The 23052-nt window shown below is 33.4% G+C and overlaps 1 protein-coding gene across 3 annotated transcripts in view; it reads left to right on the forward strand.

Annotated features, from left to right (window-relative positions):
• The window catches only part of LOC115240630 (diuretic hormone 44), a 33919-nt gene that overhangs the window by 5245 nt on the left and 5622 nt on the right, over positions 1–23052 (forward strand). Inside the window, exons 1-3 of one of the 3 annotated variants that reach the window (XM_029815895.1) lie at positions 3050–3401; positions 3701–3750; positions 23004–23046. In XM_029815895.1, the coding sequence (XP_029671755.1) occupies positions 23004–23046 (43 nt within the window). In that variant the 5' untranslated portion in view covers positions 3050–3401; positions 3701–3750. Of the gene's footprint in view, positions 1–3049; positions 3402–3700; positions 3751–23003; positions 23047–23052 lie in introns of those variants that run through there. The other 2 variants (XM_029815894.1, XM_029815893.1) reach the window with 2 other exon arrangements.

Genomic DNA, 23052 nt, shown 5'->3' on the forward strand with positions numbered 1-23052 from the left:
TATATATATATATATAAAAATTGATTAAAAATATTTAATGAGATCGTGTTTGCTTAGCGTAACTTTTTTTATATGATTTTATTTCAAATACGAAATCTGGCATCTATTTTGTTCTCGTAATTCTGACGAATTTTACGGGTTTCGATCAAGCGTCGGTTCAGACGACTAGTTACTCCACTGCGAGAATTAGTTGACTTTTCGAGGCACACCGATACCACAACTACTCATCTTTTCGAATATTTACCATGAATATTTGATTGTCTCATAGGTTCTTAATTACATAGCGATGAATTATTTACATTATTATTTATGTAATATTAAATCATAAGCAATATTAAAAACATTCTGTTTGATAGATTATATTAATTCTCTTAAAGTTGAATTTATATGTGCATATGATAATCAAAATATAAACAAACAAAATGACAGTGCTTCTGAATGGTAACGTAAAGAAATATATCCTTGGACAATTACTAGATGAGAAAAAATTTGCAATCATATCTATATCGGTATGCTCGTCCATATCGTTGCTGATATCAGTTTCTGATATCGACATCGAGAGCTCTAGAACAGAGTCCGGACGATGGGAGTGCTAATAGCAGAGATGGCCAGGCGGGACGATGTTGAACGCAATCATAAAGTTGCACTTCGATGACGCGCTGCTTAATTACTTTAGGGTGGAATTTCACAGTGGCGCGGCGAGTAGTGGTTTCGACAATATATTCGTCATCATACCGTTAAGTGGAACTTATCGTCGACCGTTGGATTAATGAATGACGCGGCGTTTATTTGTAAATCGTACTATTCAGACGAACATCCTTCCGTTATCTCTTTCATTCGAGCCTTGATTCTTGCTGGTTATAGTTTTAAAATGTTTTTTTTTTGTTCAAATTCTTTTTGTGATAAACTTTTACAACGACAAAATATCTTTCTTTTCTCTAAATATTATTTTTAGATTTTAACACATTTATTTGTAAAATTATGCGCGACTCGATTTTTCGATATTTTATTATTTACATAGATAGATATATTTGCATGTTTCTCATTATATCGCTGTGTTGTTTTCATGAACTGAAAGTAACAGATATTAACACGTTTTTTTATATGGAATATTTCAAAAGAAGGAAGAAAATATTGTTTACACAGTATCTACTGTCGCATAAAATATTATTGTACATTTATATATATATATATATCTCTCTTTTTATTTATCTATAAAAAAAAAGATTTACGAAAATATGTGACAATGTCATATTTATTTAAACATCATTATTATGTCAGAGCGTGCCATTAAAGTTTTACGTAAATACCGTTCGTATTTGTAGATGTTGTGCTCGCGTACGACGTGTTCCTCGCGAATATACTTACATACATTACGCACATATATGTAATGGAAAATATGAAATAATAAAATCTCTGGCAACAAGTAGAATGTTTCATTGCCATTTTCAAAATATAATTAAATCGTTGAACGAATCCTGGCGTAAATCCAGTTAATTTCATTATCGTGCTTATGCAGATGTTGCATTTTCATAATCAATGCCGCTAGCATCTCTTCATACAGGTAGATAAACGCGACGACGCGTGTGTAAACAGTATTATTAATACAAATATTATAATATATTTTTGCATTGCATATTTCTTATATCTAATATTGTATTATCTATCTATTGGGATTGTACGTAATAATCATTCACCAATTTTTCCTTTATGGAAATGATAAAAATTACTCCCTATAAAATTAAATAATTTACAGCGTATTTATTCGCGCACTTCAACATTTATCCATTCTTGTTGATAATTTACGTTTCAATCTGTTCTTTTATCTCGTGTTTGTTCACTTTGAAGTAGAAATATTCTTACAATAGGCTATTGTATGCCACAGCTATTTTCTTACGGGTATTGTTACTGAACGGCAAATAAAAATAAGCAAAGAAAAAGAGGGAAAGATGTACCGTTCCTTATCACGATTTGTTCGGCAATTTCGTCCTACGCTGTCAATATACATTTTTTATATTTTCGTGCGGGTTTAGTAAGAGCAAGATTAATATTAATTAATTAAATATTCTGTTTTCATACACACCACATTTCGAATGATGTTCATTTATTTATAAAACGGATGGATAAAATATTTTGGGTATAATCTAATTAATTTAATATTTATTCAACATGAATAAGTCAAAAAAGATTAAAAGAGGTTTTCACAGACGAATTATATATGAATTATATACATGAAGGGCCTCTCGTTTTCTGAATAGTACAGATTTTCATGAATAGATATAAAATAATTCAATGACAAATTTGTATTTTGCAATTTCCCTAATGATCTCTATGAATTTCTTCATTTGTATAATGTCGAGGTGGATGAAAAGAAACTGATTTGTTTCGCGGGAACAGACCAGTTTCTTGAATTACATAATTTATCGTACATATTGATGCTTGTTTTTAATATTTCCTATAAGAAATGATATAGGTGAAGAAAAATTCATAAAATCCTATACAATATGTAGATATAATATGCTATACATATATTAAATAATATAATAAATAATAAATTTAAAAAAAAAAGTTTCAACGATGCATGTCGTTTATTAGACAATAACAATATAAGATTGTAAAAAGATATCACGTTAAAATAAAAATGCGACAATACGTATGACAGTGTTAAAAAAAACTTGTAAACTGTTTACAAGGAAGATGATTAATCCTTTATCATTTTGCGAGAGAAAGGTGCGGAGAGAGGCGAGGGCGGAAAGTGTTTAAGGACGAGCGCGCATCGTTAAACGAGATCGCACGTCTATTTTATGAATCTTTCCCTCCTACGACGAACAATAGTTGCGAGGGATATCACGAGAGAGAAAGAGACAGACGGGTGCGAAAGGGCTCGAGAGTGGAAAGTGTAATGACAAATCAGTTGATAGGGCCAAGAAAGTCTTTAAGCAGGCAGGAAGGTCGCGCCGAGTGGAGTAGAGACTGCCGAGTGGAGGTCGAGTCGAGTCGGCGGCACCGACCGGCTATAAAAGCCCTCTCGCACCGAGGCGTCGACGTCACACGTCGTTAGCACTCTGGACAGTGAGGAACTCCGGCGTGCCACCTGTTAAAGGCGCCTGTCCAGGTCATCCTCACGACCGTCGTCGCTATCACTGTGTGTCGAATTCTGTCACACCTCCGGTTTTATTCTTCTCATCTCAGTTCAGACGGTTTCAATATTGACGACTCGCGATCGAAGCCGGAAGTCAAAGTCGTCCCTCGTACACCTTCACGTCTTCCTTGAGAAGAGAAATTTCATCCCCGCGCGTCACACCCGCTCCTTTATTTTCGGCAAAGAATCGCGGAGAGAGTACTAGTCCAGGATTCTCCCACGGGCCGGTCCTTCCACGGAGTCTTCGCAAATTCAACAAGTAAGTGACTTCCTGTCGCGAGCTTTTATTTTGATCGCGTCCAAGGGGGATAAGATCCAAGATAGGGCCTTCTTGGGAAATATAATTGGCTAAACTTAATTCACATTATTTCTTTCGGCACGTATTAACATTGATCAATTCTGGTATTGTTTACATTTGTATACAGTTGCAAAGCGATTTTGTACAAATTCATGGCTAGGAGGATCTCGCGTGGAGTGTGAAAATTATCCGTGAAAACAAATTTGACACATTGTTTTCAATACTTGTCAATTTCAGTATAGCCTTCTTATCGTTTGCAGATAAGCGGTTTACCGTGTCATAATCGAAGAGTCACGTTGACTTTAAAGAAGTAAGTTGATGTAAATTGGTTTCGCGAAAATAGTTTTAACGTTTGATTGCTCCTTTATCCGGAAATTCTACGTCCATTATTCTACCAGCGATCTACGATTGAATAATCGTGCCAATACAAATGTATGTCTGTATATATGCATCGTTTATGTATGCTATTTCCCGATCGGTTGACTTGTTCGTTTGTTATCGCGAGTGTAGCATAAATAATAAAATTTATTTACACCGATCGATTGCGATAATCCGATAAACCACGTCAGCGCGCTTATTGTGTAAATTCAACCTTTACACTTTATCGATATGTTAACATCGCGAATCAAAATTGTCTAGATACTAATTTAGTGTCATGCGCGCGCTAATCTATACTTTATGCGAAAATCGAAAACGTATCCCCCCGGAGAACAGAACAGTCTATTATTTACCATCTTGGGTCTCGCTCGTCGGACAGATTTATTTTGATTAAATTTTCTATGTACCATGTTTTACGAAGCACAGCGAATATAATCACTAATCGCACGCTGTATATAAATATAATTATATATAAACAAAGGGGCGACAAAGGGCGCGCTCATGTGCTCATGTAATATCAACCAATTAATGTTGCGGATCAATAATAAACGGCGTTACCAATTAATATGATATTTAATTGCGATTATAAGGGCGCGATTATGGCTGCACGTAGTGAACGCGCAAAGCACAGTTCTGTCCCTCGAATTATTGTAAAATATCGAATTAATAGAAAATGGAACATGTACGTAATTACCTTTTTACTTAGCTTTAGAGACATGAATAATTTATATTTTATTTCAATATATAATTCCATTTCTTTTTCACTTACCTATTCACTTATGATAACGTTTCCTGCTCAAGAATTAATGTCGCCATTTATTCGCCGAATTGAACTCTCTATGGGTAAGCCTATATGGACCCGTATCTATTTTCCATGAATGTGTTTATATTTCTTTTATGAAAGAAAACTATATTATGTACATTCAGGCAAGTGTTCTTTCAATATTTTATTATTTGACTATATACCAATGCCAATATCAATATATTAAACAAACAAGAGCTCGCGTAATATCACATATGATATTTATATGTGTGATAAAATTATTATAAAATATTATTAAATAACTTATTGTTTATTCGATTGCATAGAGAAGGATTTTTGTGTTAAAAACAGAACGAATTTTATAAATATAATGCAATAAAAAAGGAAACGGGACCGATATCAAAAAACCGGTATAAGAAAGTAATATATTTATGACAATTATTATTAATTACATATATTAGCAAATTACATCTAATTACATTTACGTCTCTTTAACATTACACACATGTACATATACATATATGTTATAATTAATAATAATGTTAATTAGACCAGTTAATACGGTAAAATTGTAATTGGAGATATATATTCGGAGGTTAGAGATTCAACAGCTGGACTGAGGTCGGTGAATCATTATCACGCTCTTACGGGCGTGCCGTAATTATTTGATAAGCGAGATTAAATGCGCGGATCGGTACAATTCCGCGAGATAAATGTCGCGATAATAAAACAAGCGTTCAACGTCAAAGTTATTTTTTTCTTTTTTCTTCTTTTTTTGATTGAATGGCATGGATCCAAAGGGGAGCAAACCCGCGGCTATAGCTTCTACGGGTATATATCGAGTATATTGGATCCTTTGATATTGCGTCGCGATTTATCCCGGGTTCTGGGATTTATACGTCTCGCTTCGTTCCACCATCGCTTCACGGCTCTACCTCGTTATTAGCTATTTCCCGCTCGTACTTTTCGATCTCGTCTTTACGGTACAGTTTGGCTCTCTCTTTACGTCCGCCTAGGCGTTTACACAAATTTCGTTTGTCTACAGTCTAGAGGACCATTTCGGACCATCTATCTAAATCCGCGCCATGTAATCATGATTCGGCGAGCGATAAATCGCAGCGCGTATTCAATATCTTTACGCTATAAGCGATTCCGTTTATTACATGGAGTCAATTGATCATTGAACACACAACATTTGATTAATATTTTCGACACAATTTATACGAAGGGATACATAAAACTTAGTTAATTTGCTAATGTCGAGAGACGCAGACTTTATAACAATCTATTTCTTTCATTCATTAGCATTTTATAAGTAAATTAAAGCGCAGAATATTATATTAATGAAATTACTTAGAAATAAATTGAATTTAATTACAAAGTGTAAACATTATTTTTTGCGCGAAAGCAAAATTACATATATACTTACTACGGTTCTTTTACTACTATAATACTATGTGGAGAAAAAGATGTAAGATTTACAAAAATCATACCTATCTTATTGTATGATCAAACTTGGCGACAGTTTAACGATACTGATAAGTTGAGAAAATTTTTCCCCGTGAGATTTGCGACTGGATATTGTGAGAGCTTAAAAACTTTTCTTAATACAGCAAAAATACAGCGATGTTTAGTTTGTTTATTAAATGAAGCAGGTGCTTATCCGAGTCGTCAAACAGTTTTTGTAAGATTACACGTGTATGGAATTTTTTGCTTGTAATTAATGACAATTGACAAATAATTTTTTTATATAAAATATTTGTTTAGTTATATATTATTTCTTCTTTAAAATTGACATTTACATAATTGTATTTTATTGAATTACATTTGAATTATATTTATTATTTTATTATGTAATAATATAATATTTTTTATGTATATATATACATATTCATAATAATTTTGAAAGAAGATGGCAGTGATAATATTGTATTATACACTTATATGAAAAATTCTCAAGTTTCTAGAGAGAATCTCTGAATTTTCAACTATCAAAGCTGGTTAATCAAGTTAAATAATATACGATTATTGCGCTTTTATCAAAATTTTTCAAATTTACTTCGCCACTCTGCGCTCCGATATGTAGCTCGTGGTGCGTCCAATATCGCCGGCAATTCGTGTAATCGGCGCGAGTGACATTTTGAAACGAGCGTTTCTGTATCGCGGCGTTAATCGAATTTCTTTCGGTTGCATGTATATCTATGGACGTGGGACGACAATCCGCGGCAGAACTCTCTTTTTCATTGAAAGTTTCGAGCACGTTAAACGATCGATTTTCCGTTCGACATGTACGAGTAGATAACCCCGTGCGAATCTCTCGAGTAATCGTGAACACGGCGATTGTTTTGCATCGACAATGTGCCCGGTTCTGACAGGTCGGACATAACAAAATCAATCTCGGTCTTGTCTTAATTTCTAATCCTTACCAACATATGTTTCCTAACATACGTTATTCTAATTGATATAAATCTTTCATTCCTCTCAAACTGTTGAATTATTTCAAACGTCAAAAAGCTAATTTCCGTAGAAATTCAAGTAAATCTTTTATCTCTCAAGTATTATGTGTCGATTTACTTCTCTTATAAAATTATACTCTGTGAACTATTTGCAAATTTTCAAGTAGGTTTGTGGAAACCGTAGAGAATTATGGAATTTTTGTAATATTATTTTACGATACATAGATATGACGTTATAAAAAAAAATATAAAACGCGAAAAATTTATAATTGAAAATTGTTTGAATCGCTTGATCTTTTTGAACATTATTCGAGAATTATTAATTGTTAAACCGATATTTTGCCTAACAGTCCAATATCTCTCTATACTCTATACGAATTAGTTTGTCTATTCTTACTTATTGCGACTGTGAGGTACCTAAATAATACACGCTTACTTCCGTTGATATTTTCCTGGAACACATTCCTTTATAACGTTACATTAAATTCATGTAAATCTGCTTCAATTCGCAATACACTTGTAAAACTCAATGGGCGATGAAACATTATGCCGCTAGAATTACACGTCGTTCTATTATATTATCTAACAGGCGGGTGTTTAACGTCCGCACAGGTCAGGATATAAAGCTTTAATCTAAATTCGCATCGTTCTCGCGGATAATATTGCATCGAACTAGGGACAGTCGCGCAACGAAACTCAAGACGAGCTTTGAGTTTCTGTTTGAAGTGTGATGCTCTCATCGTCCTACATCATCCACAGGAGTATCTCATGAATGCGAAGATTAGTTTGATATGTTTTGCCCGCGTATAACGTACGTGTACGATGATTCTATTTACGGTTTCGATAACTTTCTTTGCGCGATTCCTTCTCCCGTTGTCGCGTGCGCATTTTCATTCACATTTTCCTGGAACATTCCTTTAGAATTTTACATTAAATTCATGTATATTCACTTCAATTCGTAGTGCATCTTTAAAAGTCAATGAACGGCGAGACATTGCTAGAATTACATGTTGTTTTATTATTGTATTATAAATATATGATGATGCGAAGTACAAAACTTTATACAAAATGTGGATTCTCTTTTTCAGTTGTTATTTCATACGAAAAGAATTACAAGAGCATCGAAAATTTGAAAAAAGAAAAAATTAGTTAATAATTAAATTTAAAATATTAAAATATATAAGAATAAGCTGCACAAAATATTTAGTTTCTCAACACATATTTTAGTAAAATATTATAACGTCAATAAATAATAAGACAAGAAGAATATCGGGTAAAGTTATACAAAATTTAGACAGAATTTTTCTCCACCAGGTTGAGGTTCCTACAAGGCGGAAAATTGCGTTGAGATTTACGCGGAACGATTAACTGCTTTACAATTCGAATCTATCGAATTCATGCGTCCAGAAGTAGCACATAATCGAACCGCCGCAGCTTATTAAGGCTAATAACCGCATAGATCATCAGTGATGCGATTCGGCTAACTGATTTTCCAGACGCACTACGATGAATCCGCGGTAAACTCGGTTGAAATAATTCACATGAACAAATGCATAAGTGTAATCAAAATTATGAATGATAATGTAACACCTCATAAATATATCGACTCTGTGATGACATGAAAGATATAAAATAATTCGTAAAATATTTAATTAATTAATTAGTTTAATTTTATTGTACGCATTGAGAAGTATGTATATATACATTGCTAGAAAAGTTGATCTAATTTTCATCAACAAACCAATATATTTATCTGTAAACAGAACTAAAGATTTAGAGAATCTTAATTCTACGTCATCGTTGTATTATGTAATAAAACTCTAAAAACAAAAGAAAACATTATTTTCAAGACATGACAATTAATATATTTTCGCGGGAATATGATTTGTAGAACTTTAAAGATGTATCGAATGTAGATCGCATTTTTCAAGATACATTTTATTGTAGAACTTTTTCTGGGTAATCCATTATAGAATACAGAACACGAGTTGTTAACAAAACAATAGGATAACCAATACTGTTGCTAATTAAAAGTGGAGAAGCGCAATCTTTTTTTTTTTTTGCAAGTGAAAGAACGGAACGCATTTTCTATTTCGTACGAGTAATCCTTTGCTTTCGTTACAGAGCGTTTCGGAATGTTTATATTTTTACATTCTTTACTTTTCATTTACAGAAACAAACATGCCGTTTTGATTTTCAACGTACGCGAACGTTTTAATGTTTCTAGATTTTTTTAAGGAGCGTGGCTCGCATAAATAAAAGGGTCAAAGGATATTCGTTATAGATTGTGTAAAGTAGAGCTTTTCCTATCGCGTTTGCAGTTAGCAATTATTATCTCGCGACGAATGTCGCGTTCGTCAATCGATTTTTGCACGAGAGACTGACGATTTTTTGTCGTCGCCGATATGTAATTAGAACAGCTAGTATACACGGGGTCAAAAACATCTCAATATATGAATTTGCAAGCGTATGTTCGGCGCCTGTGCTTCGTCTCTAAATATTTATCGCGACCGTTATTTGGAAAAAGTAAACGATATCTTAAAGCAAAATAAAATTATTATTAAAAAATTCATTTTTTGAATTGATTATTAATATAAAATTATCATCCGTCTCTGTCTAATATGACCAACATGACAATGATGACGCGCGAATATTTAGAGACGAATCACGCGCCCCGATACAGATTCATGTGTTAAGACAATACTGACCCCGTGTGTACAATGGGTACCACGTGCCACTATTACGCAGATTTATCGCGAATACGAATCGCGGGCGGTGTGGACCGGGGGCGATCGACGGCGACGCGTAGCTCCGACCGAGGACGGAAAAAGAATCGGCGGCGACGATAAACGATAAAAGTGTATAAAATTAGAAGCAATTACACACCGAAGGCTGCTGCTGCTGGTACTAAAGCCGGCGCTTGGCGCAGCTTTATCTGCGTAACCGGCGCCAAAGAGCTGAAATCGCGCTATCTTGACGCTTACGCTCGTGCTCGGGTTGACCGAGCTCTCTGTAAGCAAACTTTCGCAGTGTCATCGACGAACGCGGCGATAATGACAAGTTCAATACCAGTTTGCATCGGAAACGCTACCGTGCAAGGTACGATCGACATAGGATTAAAATTAATTCTCATATCACGTTCTCGATAATAATTTACACACTTGTTGAAAAGAGAATCTCTCGCGAAAATATTCGTAGCGGAAGATATCTGTAAACGATAATTTCATACTATTACGCGAGAAGAGAGGAGTTGAAGAGAGAAAGAGAGAAAGAAAAAGAAATAATTTATAAAATATAAAAACAAAAGTTTTTGAAATTATTTTTCGTGAAACTAAAATGCTATACATATATAGTTTTACGTATTTTTATATGATACACCAATTCCCGATTATTTTCGGAAATGTGACTTTTAATTAGCATTATTGCTATTCGGCGAGATAGAAAAACGATGATATCAATTTAATTACATCTTTTTCTTTAAGAATGTGCGCTAACTATCACTTATTTTTCTTCGCTACCGCTGCTGTTGGATCGTCATTATTGCAAGGTGATCGAGTTAGCTACGCCAATTGGATAATGATTTGAGAGCACCTTATCCTTTACTGAACACTACTTAATGATCAGTCTAATAACAGTTTATCGTGACAGTTTAAAGAGGATGAATTAGTATCGACATTATCCTTAATTTTACTTCCCTACCTTTGCATTTCGGTGAAATTATGACCGACAAATTCTGACAAATCGTTATCTAAACTTTACAATCGTAATATTTTTCAGTGTTAATTTTTAGTATGCATTCATATACCTACGTATATAACAAATATAAATACACATAAGCAAATTCGGCTCTATTCTATTTTTCTACAGTTTTATTAAATTACTTTTATTAATTTAATAGACTTTTAATATTTTAATGAAATTATTAATTTAAAGCAAATATCGGTAAAAAAGTCAATATTAACAATTTTAAAGTAATTAATTTGAAAATTTGACTAACCATCAGCAAAATATTTTGCGTAATGCTATTTAAAAACATACTTTTGTCTTATACCGTGCTAACGTGAATTTATCTTCATTGCCTACGTGTTTATATCTTTTGCAAGAGACATTGTAAATCCTCTCTCTTCCTTTGCTTACGCACTTACGAGAGCAGCGATTTTGCTCGTATTAAAACAGATAGGAAAGGTTTATCGCTCGTTGGAGAATGCGTGAAAAATTGTCATATTATCGCAAATGAAATCGTGATGTTAAATATATAATGCTAAAGTAATGATTGTGCCCTTACTTATCATTTTACGAGGCGAATCGTTTGGCATTGTGGGAATGCAGGCACCTATACATATGCGTAATGTTTGTATGTAATGCCGCTGTTAACAGATAATCGATATGGAAATGATTACGAGCATATTTCGAATTGAAGGCACAGCGAATGGATTTTATTGCGAGAGCCTCGATTGCTATTACGATGCATCAACTTGATAGACGATCCGAGATATGGAGGCAAAATTTATGATAAATAATTTTTTTCACGATATCTATATTTAATATTTCGCGTTTAACATCCTCTTATAATGCGCAGAATAGTATTGCATTTCTTTAACGCAAAGAAATTGAGAAAAAAATTGGAAGATTTTGCTCTTATATCTTATAATTTATTATGAATTATTTGAATCTGTGCAGCTAACGAATTAATCGTATGCTCTCTCAATATTGCATCGTAATAGTCAAGCGTCTTTCTTTGTTCTCTCTTCACTTGATTGTGCAATGGAGAAAACGTATAGAGAAGATATGACAGAAATGTTTTCGATATAACAGGTTTTTCGCGTTTTTTCATTCTATTAATTTTCCTTTTCTTTCCCTCTTTCTTGTCTTCTTTAGTTAATCCTTCTTTAGCGGAAATTTAATCAGGACGTTATTTTCCTGTTCCTTTAATTCCTAAAATATATAACATCGAATTCTTTTTTTTGCGAATGAATAGCAAGCTAAAATTTGATTAAAGTAAAGAATCTATTTAATGTTATAGAGCAAAGCTTTTTTATTTGCAACTCTCTTGAAACTTGATCCTTGATGATAGTCCTTAGATATTTTTAGTTGCTTTTATTTAATGCAAGCTAATTAGCGTGCTTCGATATTGTCCATAGATCAGGAAACCCGAGACACCGTGATCAAAATAATTTCAAACAGGGCTCTCGTTTACCTCTTGTCGTGTCCGGTTATATTTACACGATCGTCGACCTATGGCATAAGGTTGCATCCTGATTGCCTTGTATTTTTGACCGGCGCAATCTACCCTTGCCAGTTGCTCCTCAATTTCCTCTTCGAGTATCTCGTCACCGCGGTATAAAGGCAAGCTTGCGCATTTTTCACGGAACAGAGGAAAACGCATCGAGTTACCGCCTCTTAAGGTTTCCTTCGTGCAAGCGAATACGAGCGAACGAGATGAAAAGCGCGGATAAATCCGTGCTGAAATAGCGGAGCGAGAGCGATTGATTGATTTGTACGTGCACGAGGATATCGAGAGAGAAAAATTTATTATGTACGAAGTTGTAAGAAAACACGCTATGTGGAGGTTGCGCGTGTGCGTGACGTACGTGATCACATGCGAATTGACTCGTTCTCTTGCAACGATGATTTCCTCGATAACGGCCAAGCAAATGCTCCAAATTACGTGATATTAGCACGAGAAATTGATTCCAATTACTCTAGATGAGAGCATATTTTTCTCAGTACGTGCTTATCGCATAGCTATATGGGAATGATATATACATACATATATAAAAATAATTGAATAAGCTTTTGAAAAAAGGAGAAAACGGTTCTTTGAGGAAATCTTTCTGAAAGAAGCTGTCCTCTTCTTTACACATTGTAGATTTGACTTTTAATCGAAAGAGAATATTAATCCCCGAAGCGTCATTTTTAATTTCTCATTACTTTATTTATTGGAATCCGATACATCGGTTATTACAAAAAGCGGACATTTCCTGTGAAAAATTTCATTGAATTTATTATTTCATAGGATACATGCGAGACAAGATATAATGCGAAAAAAGCAATATTACGTTTTCCACATTTTATTATCGTTTTTGCTCTTGATTCTAAAAAAAAGGAGAATTTAACTCACTATTGTATTATATGTGTATATCGATCAATTTTTCCTTACGAGCATGTTAATATTAATATTATATTACTTATAATCGTACGCATTTAAGTCTTATTCATTTAATTTGAATATATATATGAATTTACGTAGACTTTTATGGAAAAATACGAATTTTTAAATAAGATTTTTTGTTCGCTCGCATATTGCATTTACATAGAATATTCATTATTACAGCGACTAAACATAAAGCCCTATCCCTCTTTTGTCTTTCGTAAAACGTGGCGGTGACATACTCACCGCATTACCGTCCCGTTTCACCTCAACAGCTGACTCTGAGTACCTTTGTCTCACGGCTAGTTAAAGCCGTGACGTTTATCTTCCCGAGAGCGGTCAAGCGCGCGCGGAATTTTGCGTCATCAAAGTACTAGTACATACTTTAGTAAACTGCGGACGTAATATACGGGCCATTCAACATTTTATCCCTGATTCAGCCACGCATATATAATGTCAATATGGACGTTGCTCTGTTAACAAACTTTTGTTAACATTCGCGGATACTCGGGACACGTCTAACTTTCACGAAGCCGAGTCTGTTCTTTAATAATTAGTTGGAAACTTTGCGCTTCCGACATTTGTTATTTATCGTCAAACAGATGATAGAGTGACGCGACGGTGGCTTTACGTCTCGTCCGATCAACGGATCGAAGGAATGAAGAAACTTATTAATCCAATTCGGCTGGTATTTCAGACGTCGCGAAAAGTTGCCACTGAAATCTGTCAGGTCGACTTAACTCATCTTTCGACGAACCGCAAAGGATAAATCCGCAACGTGGAAGATTCCTTTCTCACGCGTAGTGAATTTTCATAAGTTCCTCCGACATTTACATGAAACGCAAAGGACGATAGGACATAATACGCGCGGTGATACGCTTCGCTGAAGCATAAACGCAAAGCGGATTTCGCGCTTTTTGTAACCGTGCAACCGAAATCTGGATTAACTATTCTATTTGCAGCTGATACATAACGGATTGTCATTGGCTTCTCTTCGAGTTTCTCGAATAAATGCGTGTGTCGATACGCTAATAGTTTTTCGATTATACGCGATTAAAAATTTAAATATTTCACGAATATATCTCGCAAACAGATCAGGTGTTACATCGGGATGATACGAGCGAATCTATTGTAAAATCTTTTTTAACAAATGAGTTATAAGGTAAGAGACAAATCAGACTCTTGTACGTGTAAATCATACCTAGGAGTATGCGTCGTTGTACGACGAGAGAAAAAAAAAAGAAGAGAAAGAGAGAACAGGGTAGATGAAAAATTATTCAAAGGTATCTCGAAGGTGTCGGCTAAATTAAATTCAGTCACGTGCGACCGCCGCGACAGAGCGTGACCGCATCGCCGCTCATTAAAGCAATGCTCCGGAATTAAAGCGCGGCAGCATCGGCGCGTGTCGCCAGTTAAATGATGAATGAATCAAGTACCCTTTGTAAAAGAGAGCGCGACTACTTCGCTCAATGGATCTTTAATACGCGAATCGCATCGTGATAGATGGTGGGCTTACAACAGTCTTGTTTAGTCGGCGTTATTTGAAATATGTAACTTTGATATAATCTCTATTTCTCTATATAAGAAAATTAAAAATGATAATAATAATTATTAAAGAATTAAATTATAATAAGCTTTAACAAGTTTTAAACTCTTAAATAATGTTTTAATAATATTACTTGTTATTATCTCTCTCTCAATAATATTATTATATTTAATTGTAAGATAGCAGACTATATACATAATTAATATTTGTAGGAAATTTTATTTTTTCTCTAAAAAATGTAGTTTTTCTATTAAAAAAATACAAAACTTTATATTTTTGTAGAACAAGATTTTCCAGTAAAAATGTGTGATAACTAAATTATTTAAAAAATTACGAATATTTCAATCAAAATGTACAGTGTCGACTACGAAGTAAGTAACATGAAAATTTGTATCACGATATGATGTTACACGATCTTTAGATTACAGAGGATATTTTATGAAAGAAGCAGCTATTTAAAATACGTCATTCGCGCGTGTGAGTACATTAGGCAGCAAATGACACATCATCGCGCTATTATTTAAAGTAATGCTTCGTTAACACTTCAAGCCGACGACATTTGAATAAGTCTGCCATTTTTTAGAACATTGAACGATTCGCCTCGTGTCTATTCTCTTGATTTACATCTTAATTTGCTCGCCCGCCTCACGTCCGCACCATTTACTTTTGTTTCAATTAAGGAAAAAGGATACGTGATCCTTATTATATCGCGAGATAACTAATGTTACACTTTTTTATAATATTCTCTGACATTGAGAGAGATGTATTCTGATAAAAATATTTTTTATCTATAATGTTGAATAATATATTTGTTAATATAATAAATAATTTCTTTCTTGCAGTTGCATAAATAAGACAGTTACATAAATATTCTTGCTCATTTTAATGTTACGAGAATACACATATACACACAGCTCGAAGAAAACCGCGGCGACACGTAGCAGCATTAAAATCTCGCAAGATTATCTGATTTCACGGTGTTGAAATTCTCGAAATACTACATGACCATATTGTTTAATCCTTTTTGTCTGTACAATATCTTCGTCACGTTCAGAATATTGTATTTACTTAGATGCCATGAAATATTTCCATTTTGTTCTGTATACATTAGTAGATTACAAAGTAAGAGTGAAATATAAAGCCCAAAGAATTTTTAACGACAATGCAAAGTGTTACATTGCGTAAACGACTTTTTTTCTCGAGTAACGTTTGAATATTCTCGAAAGCCGACGATAGAAGAAGTTAGGCGCGTAAGAGACTTACTGTACTTAATACAAAGCAATTTTTACTAAATTCTTTGTAAAAGATATTTGCCGTTTGCAAAGAGTAAAATTTCAATAGATATCCGATCTCCTTTGCGAAGAGATTTTAATACAATTCCTCTAAATAAAGTTTTATACTTTTTATTCGGTCATCTCGATAAGTTTGCGATATTATTCACCTGTGATAAAATTTTCACATTTTAATTTGAGAAATGAAAATAAATGTTCCTTATTTAAAAAATGTATTGCTTGAAAATATTCTAATTTTACTATAATATTTGTTATTTTTCTGCTGCTCTTTAAATGGCGTCGAAAAACTTGTTAAAAATTTTCCTTAAAGATACATTCGGTTTTTCGAGACTGTCTTTTCAAATACATCCACGCGCGAAATTTTTGACATTTGACACGGCTAGAATTTTTGCTCTTGGAATTTCCGATACAGATCGAAATTAATCATGACAATCGTTTTTCGTTATTTATGTAAGCTATTCATAGTATGGCCGATTATCTATCAAACGTAACGTTTGTTACTGCAAATTCAATCGGCTACTTAAAATCGCTCGTTTTTCTATGGCTCAATTAAAAAAAAAAAGTTTAATTTTATAAAATAAACAATACTGTTTTATAAACAATATATTCAATCTCACGAAAATTTGGATTCTCGGAAATTGTAAATATGTTGATATAACATTTAAAATTGGCGCAACATGTAATTTATTCAATTTTCGATTCATTATATTTATGAGAAAAGGATATTTTGCTACAATTCGCTAACATGCTTGTCGATAATTAGGAAATTAATTATTCAATGAAACGAATTCTTTTGCTAGAAATAAATTTCAAAGATTGTATCTTCTCGAGCAAAGGCGATTTTCCATCTGTAGTTATATTTCCTCATCGTATACATATAAGAAAGAGTAATAATTTAGTTCGATATATCAAACACGGATGATTCGCGTAGGTAGATATTAATGTAAACGAATTATTCCGCATCGCTGACGTTATTTACTGATGCCAGCCTCGGGGGAGGATCGAGAATCGGTGAAAAGAGAAAAAGATAGCGCAAGTTCTTACCTCTTCATATTCGATAAACAAGCTGCCGCGCCAGAGTATAACGCGAATTAAAGATTATCAAGGTTGATGAGACTCGTAATTGATTCGTAAATACTGCAGCGCGTTTATGCTGATTAACGAAAAAATGCATTTGAGTCATTCGAAACAAATGAAAGTTATCATACTTAAATGATTAATTAACTCTATTCGCTGCTTATTATAAGAGGTGATTTATGTCGCGATATGTAAATTATATATGCTTTGAATTTTTTATTTTAATTTGCATTGATAAATTCTTAGTAGAGAAAATGCGTCAGAGAGAATCATAATCATAATTATAGACAGAGACAACTTTTAAAGCGCGAGATGTGCTTAGACGTCGGATTGCAGATTTACTCGTTCTACTTGTGACTACGATTGGTAATGGCGCGTAATACTTTTTTAACGAAACCACGCGATATTAACAAAGAAAAATTTGTTGGATTTATGATACGTCATGATACATAATATTTTTATAAAATACTAACGCAATACTGTAATATTTGATACACGAGATCTCGTTAAAAAGCGAAGAATAGTATCGTTATATCACGATAATATACATACGTATAGAAGCCTTGTGAATACTCCGAGCGAATGGATATTTTCTATGAAACATCTAAAAAGAGAAAAAGAATAAATCAGCTCGGCAATAATATAATATAGAATATAAGAATAAATCAGTTCGACAATGATATAATATAGGGTATTTTCAGCATTACAAGTGTTTGCTATTATATAACTTTAAATTACTTGTTACTATGTTTGGATTCGTTTTTCTCGTATAGAACGTAACGATCTATAATTGAAAACCTGAAGCAAAGACATGTGAATTACACGTCTATCTAAATTTGCATTCTGTCTCTAAAAAAAAAAAACCGAGCTTGTTAGTTGTATAAATCAGGATACGGCATTGCGTAATTGCGTATAAAACTTGCGTGAGCGGAATTTATTGTTTTGCTACAATTCATTGTAGCTCCAAACGATCGATTGGTCGGGGAAGCAAAGTATCTGACGTATGTTAATGCGCATGTAACTACTTTTAGGTTGATGGAAATATATATTGTGGAACATGTATATTGTTTTTTATATTAGATTATTCCCGGTGTATTCGCGAAAAAAATATCTCGTTACATATGTGAGTTACAAACTTATTTGTACAGCGGATGGACTCTCTACTTTTACTGCCTTTTCCATATATGTATCTTTTTCTCGCTTTATTTATTCTTTAGTAAAACAAATAAATTTTTTGAGAGTATAGGACGATGCGATAATGCGGTCCGACTTTGCATAGATGTTTGCACTGTTTGCACTGTTTGCACAGATTTCTAGGATTCATGCAAGTTGTGTTATACATAAACGTTTGATAGTATGAATGCGTTTCTGTTGTTTATTCGAAACGTATTTATTGACAATCCGTCGATAACGTTACATACAAAAGCGTGTGACAGCAGTTGCGGTTCAACATATATTCATATTTAGCGTGATATTTATGGAAAGCTTGAGAAATGTAAATTTCGTATAGTTAAACAGATTGAATTAAGCGGATGGTGTTGTAGCAGATATTAAGCTGAATATTATAAAGCAGAAGAGTAGAAATATTCTGAGAATTTTTCTAAAGACAAACACATCAAAATAAATTATAATTTTATAATAAATAATTCTAGTCAATAATAAAAAACAAAAATCTATAAATATTAAGGCAATCATTTTAAAAGTTTGATATTGCGTCAATTTTTTTTCAAGCCAAAGATATAAATCTAGCATAAGAAACACAAATAGATGGATTTGATGTTCGCGATCTATAAATGCGCGAATCTTTATCTCCGTGTAAATTCTGGCGAGGCAGAATTGATGAGGTTATCTAATGATGCAATTCGAGCGAATTACCAGCATCCACTATAACCGTCAATCTGTATAGACGTGTTAGTAAAGATACTGGGTGTAAGCGGTCGTACATATGTATGTCCCGAACGATTAATAAAAAATATTACCAAAAAAAAATCTAAGTATCAATATTTTTTAAAATATTTTTTTGTGTCAGCTTTTTAGTTTATAAAAAATTCGTGTATTTTTATATAATTTTTTAAAATCTTAGCGTCAAGCTGCGAATAGATAGCAATCCTTTCGTCATTTCATTCAAAATACGTTTCATACTAAAATTTTTTTCTTAAATGCTGCAAACATATCGATTTATTTATTTTTTTATTTATTTCTTTGTTATATATTTAAGAAACACAATGTATAAAAGTAAAATCAAATGTTCAATATTCTCCTGATGCAGACTAAGAGTTAATAAAGAAAGAAGAGAAAAATTTCGCAAACTTTGCACGCGTAAGAAAGTAAGTTTATGACTAGAAACATACTAGCCACACAAGTTGAAAGAAATTGAACAAACTAGGAAAGAAGGCTCATAAGAAATTAGATTTTACGTGCAAAAATTGCGTTTTATTTATTTATTTTTTCGAAGCAAATAAAAATAAACTATATGTTTACTTTTATTTATTGTATGTTTCTCGAAGAAAGTTTATATTGTGTATGATATATAGAGGAGAAGTTATATTATGTATATATCGGCGCACGAGGTATTATTTTCTTATAATTTATAGTAAAAATAATATTTATGCCGTATAAAAATTCTCGCGTAGTTTCGCTTTAAAATATACAAGGATTTTTCTGGTTCAAAGCTGCCAGATATTTCTTTCATCGCAGGTTTAAAAGGATTTTTGGCGATATTGGAACGTGTTGCAAAGTAGCGATAAATGAAAGCTACTGAAAGAAGGATGAAAGAATTGCATCAATGGCCGAAAGATTGCGCATCAATTAATAGTCCCAATAATGATGCATTATTGCATGCGTAATTCATCTCATTCACGCGAGCCACTTAATCAGTGGACACTTATATAAACTAACGCGTTGACGCGCATTATCATTCGAAAAACGAGAAGATAATTCGATCAACATTCGCGTATCAATTTACCGCGATAACTTTATTAAGCTCGCTCGAATGAAACAATCTCTTCGAATTTGCATCGAGTTTTATTTGCATATCGGAAAACTAGGCGAAAAATATTACAATGGTGACGCTTTTCTAAACAATTCGGTGATTTAAATTAAAGATCGTGCGTTATATGTATATGGATGCAACCAGACTTGCCATGTGGTCTGACTCGATAAGACTTTTTCTACTGGAACCGGTCACGAGTGAGGGATTGATCGGGATAATTGTGATGGAATGAATTAATAATTATTATTTCTTACTCAATTTTACAATTTCTATTAATTAATAGTTATTACTTTTTTGACATTATTTTATAATTAATCATTATTGAGTTTATTATATTGTACACAGTACCATATAATTGAGATATATATTGATATAATTATCAATATTGAAAGTTAATTTCGTTGATAAACATTTTGGTATTACAATCAATATTTATTAATGTGCACTTTCGCGCGTGCGTGCGTGCGTGCGAGACACCGATGACTGATGGTTCGATCAATCGCGTCGCTAGCTATATTGATTAAATTATCATTTAATTTTATATTACAAATGCATTGTATATTACCAATTCTTAAAATTTTCAATAGCAATTACGATAAAATGATGATATTTATTCTCCTTATTCTGTATATAATTTACTACAAATATTTTTCGCGATTGTGTAGTCGATCATTATCGGCGAAAATAAAGCAGCACATATGCTTATTAGTAGTAAGAACATTTTCTTGCGAGAGAGAGAGGAGAACACTAGTAATATAACATGGAATAATTATACTTTTGCTCTTTGTAGAATCCTTGCGTATTCTTTACACACATTGCCGTTGCTACAACGTAATAGAATATCTCATTTGGTGAACGCGTTTGAATTAACGTCTTAAAATGAGAAATTACGGTAGAGAGGATTGTGTCTTCAGGTCTTTAAAAAGGCGTGCTCGACAAGATTTTTTTTCTCGAGAAAAGAATCGTTTTACTTTGAACGAAACGGAAAACGGGCAAAAATAAAATGTATGGAAAGCGCATATGTACATATGTACATTCCGTGACATTTATTCGATTTCATTGGTCTTTTTATATATTCACGTTTATTAATCGTCCAAGATTCCTAATAAAAAGTCACACATCGGGACTAATTGCACATTGATGACAAGATATCTAATCTCTACCCCGACGTCTACCTATCCGTCTGGGTATTAATTAAAAATGACACGTGACGAAGCTTCGCACGATAAAAAGAAAAAAAGATACAATAGAAAGATCTCAAGAATTCAAAGTATAGACATTATTGACAATCTAGTACTATGTTTCGCGAGAAACGTTATTGCGTGCAAGAGTTGCGCAACTCGAATTTCCGAAGTAATTTAATGAACTCGCTCTTTCTCTCTCTCTCTCTCTCTATCTCTCTCTATCTCTTGTTGTCGAGAGGTGCGTGCTTTAACGCGAATCGAGAGATATAGAAAGCTTCGAATCTAGCAGATGTTGGCACGGCAAGCAACTCGCGCGCAAACTAACCGCCGACTGACTCGCAGCATGGTAATTGAAAAGCGGGACGGCAACCCTAAATTAGGAGCGGCAAATTAAGCCCTTGGTGTTAATGAACCTGGACGATGGCGACAACAACGAAGACGACGACGACGATAACGGTCGGTACAACAACGATCACGACGGCGATGATGATGGCAACATTTACATTTCGCAGAAATGTTTATCATTTCGCACGTAGTGATACTTAAACACTGATATCGTGAGTTTACATTAATCCTTTTGCTATTGAATTTTTTTGTACAATCATAATGATTATCGATAAAAATTTGAAATAATTATAGAATTTTATAAAACTAAGAATAATAAATTTTGAAAATTATTATTGTTTCGGCTTTTTTGTTAAGAGAGAAAAAATTTATTTTAAATTTGCCATATAAGAATCTACTGTTACATTCAAGCTTGACAATTCTAATAGTAAAAGATCTTATCTATATAGATAAAATAAGTTGAAAGAAAAATGAAATAATCTCTTTTGACAAGATGGAAAGATTGCTAAAGATTGAGAAATAATATATAAAAAAATTTGAAACTTTAAGAACTTATATATATAATTAAATTATCTTATATATATATATATATAAAATGTAATACGTATAATGTATTACCGATACAATAGAAAGATCTCAAGAATTCAAAGTATAGACATTATTGACAATCTAGTACTATGTTTCGCGAGAAACGTTATTGCGTGCAAGAGTTGCGCAACTCGAATTTCCGAAGTAATTTAATGAGCTCGCTCTTTCTCTCTCTCTCTCTCTCTATCTCTCTCTATCTCTTGTTGTCGAGAGGTGCGTGCTTTAACGCGAATCGAGAGATATAGAAAGCTTCGAATCTAGCAGATGTTGGCACGGCAAGCAACTCGCGCGCAAACTAACTTTTCTCACTTGCTGTCCTCTATTGAAATTCATCTTCTCATGAATCATCCTGTGATGGATGGTGAAGGATAAAGCCGGTAAAAGAGTGTTTGTTCTCGGATCGAGTAGGTTTCGAAGGATAGGAAGAATCCTGAGAGAAAAAGTTACGCACGATAACGGCGTAAATTTGCTACCGTCTCCTTGATTTCATCATATTATTCGTGGTTTATATTTAGACTTAATTTGTAGATCCGCTGCAAATTTTTTCTTTTAAACTTCTCCTATCTCGACGCATGCATATGATGCAAGAGTTTGAGATAAAAATATATCGCCACATGAAGAAATATGCAACCTAAATATAGGTCATCGTGCAATTTAATACGAACGAATGTTATAAAAATAAGGAAAAAGCGATATCTGCAAAATTTTTTGTACCCGAAATCTGGTTTATTGTCTGTAATAAATATTCTGCCGATATGTTATCGTCTGTATACGTCTCGTTTATATTTCAGATGAACGTTGTTAATTTACATTCTTCCTGCACGATGATACTGCTCGGCA

Source organism: Formica exsecta, unplaced genomic scaffold, assembly GCF_003651465.1.
Source record: "Formica exsecta isolate Colony F162 unplaced genomic scaffold, ASM365146v1 scaffold443, whole genome shotgun sequence".
Lineage (NCBI taxonomy): Eukaryota > Metazoa > Arthropoda > Insecta > Hymenoptera > Formicidae > Formica > Formica exsecta.